The sequence below is a fragment of the Dipodomys ordii genome, unplaced genomic scaffold (genome assembly GCF_000151885.1).
Source record: "Dipodomys ordii isolate 6190 unplaced genomic scaffold, Dord_2.0 Scaffold153, whole genome shotgun sequence".
In the NCBI taxonomy this organism is placed as follows: Eukaryota; Metazoa; Chordata; class Mammalia; order Rodentia; family Heteromyidae; genus Dipodomys; species Dipodomys ordii.
The window spans coordinates 118,927-126,677 of NW_012267369.1; the positions used below are offsets into that span (position 1 = coordinate 118,927).

At 42.7% G+C, this 7,751-nt stretch overlaps 1 protein-coding gene across 1 annotated transcript; it reads right to left on the reverse strand.

Annotated features, from left to right (window-relative positions):
- Nucleotides 1-5,373: 5,373 nt before the first annotated feature.
- Nucleotides 5,374-6,433, reverse strand: LOC105997773 (vomeronasal type-1 receptor 94-like). The gene has a single exon (XM_013032297.1). It carries the CDS (start codon nucleotides 6,431-6,433, stop codon nucleotides 5,510-5,512), a length of 924 nt encoding a protein of 307 aa, XP_012887751.1. The 3' UTR covers nucleotides 5,374-5,509.
- Between the last annotated feature and the right edge of the window lie 1,318 nt (nucleotides 6,434-7,751).

The window sequence follows — 7,751 nt, forward strand, 5'->3', positions numbered from 1 at the left end:
AAACCGAGCCCCCTCACTGGGCTCTGTGTTCCTCACTCTGAAGCCACACTGCTGGGGCCTCATGGAACCATGTCTCAGAACTTGTGGAGGACATTTAGCCGTGTGCTCTGCGTCTCACACACGCGAGGCTGAGGAAACCTACTGCGCTTGACAAGGCATGCCTCTTCTGGTGTAGATGTTGGTAAAGGTGACCAGCTGCACACACAGAGAACTCCCCCACCAGGGGAGAGGGGGCCTCAGTGCCAGTCTCCAGTACACACTTACCCCCTGCCCAGGACTCTACAGAAGTTGCTTTCCTTTCCTTTCCTGCTTAGGAAGGCCTGGGAACTTGGGCTTCCTTGAGCTACCTTCAGGGTAGGGATGGCTGCCTGACTCTGACAGAAGCCTGAGAAAGAATCATCTATTGCAAACGTGGGTGCACTTACCTCTGCTTACACATGCCTGCAATGGGGTTTGGTATGACTGACAATAAGACTCTGCTGACCTTGCGTCCTGTACCCTAGAGACAGGAATGCTTGAGAGTTTTACTGCTTTGGTCTTCAGTTCTTTTTGCTCCTTTCATTACTTTTCCTTTTTTGTGCCAGTCCTGGGGCTTGACCTCTAGGCCTGGGAATTGTCCCTGAGCTTTTTTCCTCAAGGCTAGTGCTCTACTACTTGAGCCACAGCTCTACTTCTAGCTTTTTAAGTAGTTTAGTGGAGATAAGAATTTCATAAAGGGGCTGGGAGGTTGGCTCAGTGGTAGAGTGCTTGCCTTGCATGCATGAGGCCCTGTGTTCAATTCCTCAGCACCACATAAACAGAAAAAGCCAGAAGTGGTGCTGTGGCTCAAGAGGTAGAGCACTAGCCTTGAGCTGAAGAGCTGAGGGACAGCGCCCAGGCCCAGAGTTCAGGCCCCACGACCGGACCCAAAAGTAAAAGAAAAATTCAATATTCTTTCATGATTAAAAACTCTGAACAAACTAGAAGTATTATGTCTCAATACAGTTCAGCTAAATATAACAATCTTGTAGCCAACATCATACTAAATTGGAAGATACTGACATCATTTCTGCCAAAATCAGAAATGACAGAAGGGTGTCAATTCTCTGTATTCTTGTTGAGTTGGGCAAGTTAAAGATAGATTAATGCAAAATAATAGGATGCATATAGGAAAGGAAGAAGTCAAAATATCTCTAATGGTATGACCTCCAATGACTACAAAATTGTCTCCAAAAACATCTTGGATATGATAAGCACTTTCTGCAAATAACAGGATACAAAATCAATGTATAAGTATCAATACATTTTCTATACACAAATAGAAATAAATTAGGAAAATAATATCATTCCCAAAATTCATAAAAATTACATCCTAGGAATAAACCTAAAAATGAAGTGAGACCTATACAACAAACTATATTCAAGAAATTGAAGAAGGATGATATTGATCAAGACATTATACTCATAAATTGACATACTGAATGATAATTTTGTATGACTAGTTAATAAAACAATTTTTTTGGTCGGTCATGGGGCCTAAACTCTGGGCCTGGGCACTGCCCCTCAACTCTTCAGCTCAAGGCAAGTGCTCTACCACTTGAGCCACAGTGACACTTCTAGCCTCTTTTGCTTATGTGGTGCTGAGGAATTGAAGCCAGGGCCTCATGCATGCAAGACAAGCACTCTACCACTGAGCCACCTTCCCAGCCCCTAATAAAATTTTTTTTAAAAATTGAAGAAAACATTAGAATAGGAAAAGACCCAGAAAGTGACTATGCTACCGAAAGCAATCTACAGATTTAACACAGTCCCATACACATTCTAATGTCCTTTTGGATAGGCATAGAAATACCAATCATATACTTCATAGTCAAAGCAACTCTGAGCAGAAAGAAGGGCAATACTTGATTTTAAATTATACTACAGAACCATAGTTACCAAACAGCCTGGTATTGGCTCAAAAGCAGACACACAGAACAACTGAAACAGAAGGTCCAGAAACAGGTATAGATAAGTTTGAGAACCTGGGAGAAATTGAATTATTCCTAGAGAACACTGATATCCCCAAACTGAACCGTGAAGATTTAACTCAACCAAATAGACCCGTAACAAGTAATGAAATTGAAATGGCAATATGGGACCTCCCTTCCGAGGAAAGCCCAGAACTAGATGGATTCACAGCCGGATTCTGTAGGGTCTTCAAAGGAAAGCTCACCCCCATACTCCTCAAACTCTTCAATGAAATAGAAAAGGAAAGATCACTACCAAACTCATTCGATGAAGCCAGCATAATGCTCATCCAAAAGCAGATAGGAACCCATCAAAGAAAGAGAATACAGACCCATCTCTTTGATGAATGCTAATGCAAATCTCCTCAACAAAATTCTGGCAACGACTAACAAAAAATTTATACATTGAAATCAAACGGGATTCATTCCAGGGTTGCAAAGCTGGTTCAATATATGAGAGTCAATTAATGTAATCTAACACATCAACAGAAGCAAAGACAAGAACCACATGGTCATCTCAAAAGATGCAGAAAAAGCATTTGACAAGATTCAACACCCCTTTATGATAGAAACTGGTGAAGCTAGGAACCCATGGAACATGTATCAATATAATAAAGGCTGTATATGATACACCTACAGCCAGTATTATATTTAATGGGGGAAGTTAAAACCATTCCCTCTAAAATCAGGAACAAGACAAAGATGCCCATTCTCTCCACTCCTCTTCAACATAGGGCTGAAAGTCCTAGAAAGAGCAATAAGGCAAGAAAGAGAAACACATAAAGAGGATTCAAATAGGGACAAAAGCTATCCAGCTGGGAAGGCGGCTCAGTGGTAGAGTGCTTTGGAAAGGCAACATCAGCCAACACATTGCCCAGAACCAGCGCTGCAGCAAGGGCAGGCCTACCCAGATGAACGATCCTGGGGGACCTGAGGAAATGAACCGTCATGAATTAGATGGCCTCAGGACACTGCCACAGCTCGGGGGTTGGGCGGGTGTTCGTGGAGAACTTTGTGTGGAGAGTGAGGTCTGATACAGAGCCAGGGAGGAACTCCAGCAGTGGGAACTCTGACAGTAAAGGGGCAGAGGTGAATGCCCCACCCTGCCTTCCTGGGGCAGAGGAGTCCCATTGTCTGAGAATCTCAGTGGAAACAGATCATGGAGGATATGGCTAGTGTTGTGTTCCACCGGCAGGTTCCTTCATCTTCCCTGCTTGAGGTTCCTGAATCATGTGATTCCTCCTCCTTCCTGTTAGCACGTGCTGCCTCTGGGAAGCACGTTGGTACTGTTGGATGTCAAGTGGGACAAGGGCACCAGGTCTAGGCCTCTGAATCACATGATTTCTATGGAAGCCCGCTCTCTGCAGGGGAAGCAACTTCTGAGGATGGCAGGAACCACTGATACTCGCGGGATGGTGCCAGGGCGCGGGCCCTCCCCAGGGCGCACCACCAGTGCATCGAATGCCACCCCACTCTGCTTCGTTTGGGGCTCACCAGGAGGCCTGAATTCTTGTTACTTCTGAGGACATAAATGGGGGGAACTTGGAATGTTCCCTCTGACTGCTCACTGCACCTCTGAAATAAAAATCACCCAGTAAACAGCTGAATTAAACCCAAACTACTCAAATAAAAGCTGCATGACAAAGACAATAATGCAGCAGATGGAAGAGTTGTTCAGTACACATGTAGAGATTCTAGCCACACGTGTCTGCGATGCTACTGAATAAGCTGAGATTCAGAGGATATTGATTCAAAAGTGGCTGTGAAGTAAGTCTGCAAAATTTCATCTTTCAAAATAGCAAAAAGCCAGACAGGAGCCATGGCTTAAGTGTGGGTGCCAGCCAAGCAAGCTGAGCAAACACAATATATACATAAGCTGGGCACTGGTGGCTCACGCCTGTAATCCTAGCTACTCAGGAGGCTGAGATCCGAGGATCACGGTTCAAAGCCAGCCTGGGCAGAAAAGTTCATGAGATTCTGATCTCCAATAAAAACCACTAGAAAACCGGAAGTGGCACTGTGGCTCAAGAGGTAGAGTTCTCGCCTTGAGCTGAAGAGCACAGGGATAGTGCCCAGGCCCAGAGTTCAAGCACCATGACCGAAAAAAACAAACAAGTAAATAAATAAATGTGTGTATATACATATATGTGTTCATCCATGTATAGTATGTTTATTCACTATATTCATAGTGATTGACCAGTGATAGATGATTTACTTATGTATATTTAATATATTATATATAGTAAAAATTAAAAGCCTAAAAATGAAAATCTTAAGTCAAAATGAAAAAATTCAGTAGAAAGCCGTATCAGAAGACTTTACAACTTGAGACAGACTATCGAGCCTAGGAGAAAGTAGATACATATAAACATACTGTAATTTAAAAAAAACTGGAAAACTATGAATAGAAACTCATAATTACTCTGTAATCAAAAAGGAAGTATTTCTTGATCATAACAGAAAAAGAGAATTTTAGATATAGTTGAATTGAAAACTTAGTAGGCTTATAATTTAACAAAGACTGAAAAACAATCTCTAACTAGTCTTGTATAAAATGAATAAATTGTATTTGTTAAGAGACTTATATAAAACGCAGCTGGATCCAAATTATCCTTGGAACAAAACTGATTAAGGTGATTAGTCTTAACAAATTCCAAGATCCCTTTGCCACTTGAGTTTAACGTGACCCTCACTCTCTTTATTCTGAAACTGACAGCTCATTCTGGATTGAATAAGATAGTGAAAATGTTCAAGAGTGACACAGATATTGCATGCTACAGTAACAGTTTAAGTTGCTGCTTGTTGCCCCTTTGGTAGAAGAGTTGGGATACAGAGAGTAACTGATGTGCTCACATACCTAGTGAGCTGAAAAACGACTTACTCCAATGTCACTATGAACTAACTCACACATCACTGTGAGTGCTGTGGGCAGCCTATCAGCTCCCTGGTGCTGTAACTCAGTGTCTGACACAGTCAACTTAAGGAGGAGAGCTGTATTTTGGCTCCTGCATTCAGCCCATGCTCTCTTAACCCTGTTGCCAGGGCTGTGGCAGTAAAATGACCATAGCCAGGAGTGGGAGAGAAAAGCTTCTCACTTCATATGCCGGGAGAACGAAAGGTACTGTCCCAATGTCCCTATCAAACCATGTCCCCAGTGACTTACCTTGCACTTGGCCTCACTCTCCCATAGTGCCCCAGGGAGGGGAAACTCCTGAACATGTGGCACCTTGGGGCTGTTACAGATCTAAGCAACAACAGTGGGTTAACTAGGCTCTGACCGGTGAGAACACACCACACATCTCCCTTGAGGACCCATTCAGAAATATTAAAACATTCACATTCCACAACAAGTATGTATTTCAACTGCCTTTATTTCTTAGCCATACGTATATGTCAAAGTAATAAATATACTGGGAAAAAGCCATAATTCTACATTGTAACTGGAGTCACCTGGCACATGGTATATTTCACAATGCATTATCTAATTTTGAGGACATACCCAACTCTGAATAATTAAATATTTACTCTCTACCACACATGGTTCTCACAAAGATGATCACACGTTTATCAGCACTGATCAACACCAGTGGACTGACTGTGGCATAAATATGGCCAACAAGAATCAGGATATAAAATAAAATTGGGTCATCATTCCACATAATTCGTGAGACATGGATACTGTAGAACAAAATGGACATCACCAAAAAGAAACTCATGAGCAGCAGAATGGTCCGGGTGGCCCTTTGCTCTGGGGAAGCGTTTGGAGAAAGGCTGGTGCGGTGAAGATGCCGGGAACGCCTCTTGTGCCTGCACAGGAGAAGGGCCATGTGTCCACTGGAGAGGAACATGAGGCCCATGAGGAAGACTTCCCGTAAGGTCAGCAGTGTAGAAAATACCTGCCTGAGAGTGTGAGAAATGGGACAAACGGAGCAGGATTTAGATACATAGACAAGATTGCTGGAGGTAAAATTGGGGGTACCAATGACAGACAAAAAGATGTGACTGTTCGCTAACATGTAGAAGACCCACAGCACAAGAACAGAACACAGGTAGTGATGTGGGGATTTACTCTTGAACTTTGCCAACCAAGAGTTTCTAGGGCTGAGGGTGATGGCCTGGAGGACGCTCAGCAGGCAGGTGATGCAGACAGACAGGGCCCTGATAAACCTGTGTAAGTAGACAAGTGATTTACATGTGATGTCACCCCAAAAACCCTCCCAGAACATTAAAATGTCTGTAGCTATGATTGCTGCGGTTATCAGCATCGCTAGGTGGGTGAGAGCCAAGAGCCCAATGGGCAGGTCGGTGGGCTTGGGATTGTGCTCAAGAAGGAAGATGAGGATATGGAAGAGAAGGAGGATGGCATTGCCCAAGATTCCAATGGCATATTCAAAGAAAATGGTGCTTCTGATAACAGTATTCTGGTACAGATCTTTTCTAATCATTCTACGTGATAAAGAAGCATATATTCAATATCTATGGAGAAAGAACAAAATACTTCATTATGACAAATCTTACTACTTCATTAATCTCAACTAACACCAAAGGTTCTGTCAAAATAAAGAATAACAGTGAAGCTCAAAACACACATCACCATTGTTTCATGTGTACATTCAAAAGGATGATAATAATAAAATAACATGATTTCGAAAGGTGGACTGTTTGGATAGATCCAAGTGATGGGGGTTACAGAACGAGGTGATGAGGGTCTAATGAGATCAAAGTACATCATCTATATTTATAAAATTATTGTAAGGAAAACCATTAGGAACAGGGGTGGAGGAAGGGGGTCAGAAAGAGTAATTCAGAAGCCGAATTAATTAAAGTGTGTTATATGTGTGCACAGAATAACCCAATGAAAAACCTTTTGCACAATTTATGCTACTAAACATATGTGTATCAACCCTCACACACCCTTTTCCTCCTTTCTTATCAAGTTTATCTCACACTTTGCAGAAACCACAGCCATTGGTTCCCACATACCAACATATCCAAATTAGGACAGGTTTACAAATGCATCTGATAGGATAGCTCCCCATACGTGATTTCTTGCCACTGTGATTTGCTGTGTGTAAGGAATGCATTTCTGTGCATTACTTCCTCTGTGAGTTTTTCTGGGGTAAGAGCATTATCTTATTTTGTTCTCATCTGCGGTATCTATTTCTCATTTTCAGTGCCGGGAAGAACCCACCATGGCAACCATGCAAACTATGTAATCACTCCGTCACTACCACACCCACACCCTCATGCGCATGACCTTATGTGCATAAAGGTAATAAGCACTCAAAAGTACTGGTGAATTGAATGGTGAGGACTGAAGGAAAGTGACGAGGAGACCTCTGCAGCCAACCTCCACAGGTTTGACACACAGGTTATTCACTGCTTTCTCTCTGGATTTAGTATAGTTAATGTCAGACCCAATATCCTTAATAGATGAACAGAGCACAGGCTGCTATTGGTGGGCTGTAAAACTACTGCCTGAATCTGCAAACATGACCCTGAGCTACAACACTGAGCGCCAATCTTTTCTATATGAACAGTGGGAGTCATATTACAGAAGTGGGTGCTGGTTGCTCAATATTTTTGTCAACCTGAGAGACGAGCAATGAAGGATTACATTCAAACCTAACCCGGGCACTAAAGTCCATGAGAACCTCTCAAGTATGAGATGGATTGGGGCCACATGCCTGCCTGGGACCCCAGCTGGGAGAAAATGACTAACAGAGGATAATACACACAGGAATACCAACGTCCAGGAAGAGA

Coding starts and splice junctions, on each gene's coding strand:
- LOC105997773 (XM_013032297.1), bottom strand. CDS start 6,433: ATGATTAGAAAAGATCTGTACCAGAATACTGTTATCAGAAGCACCATT.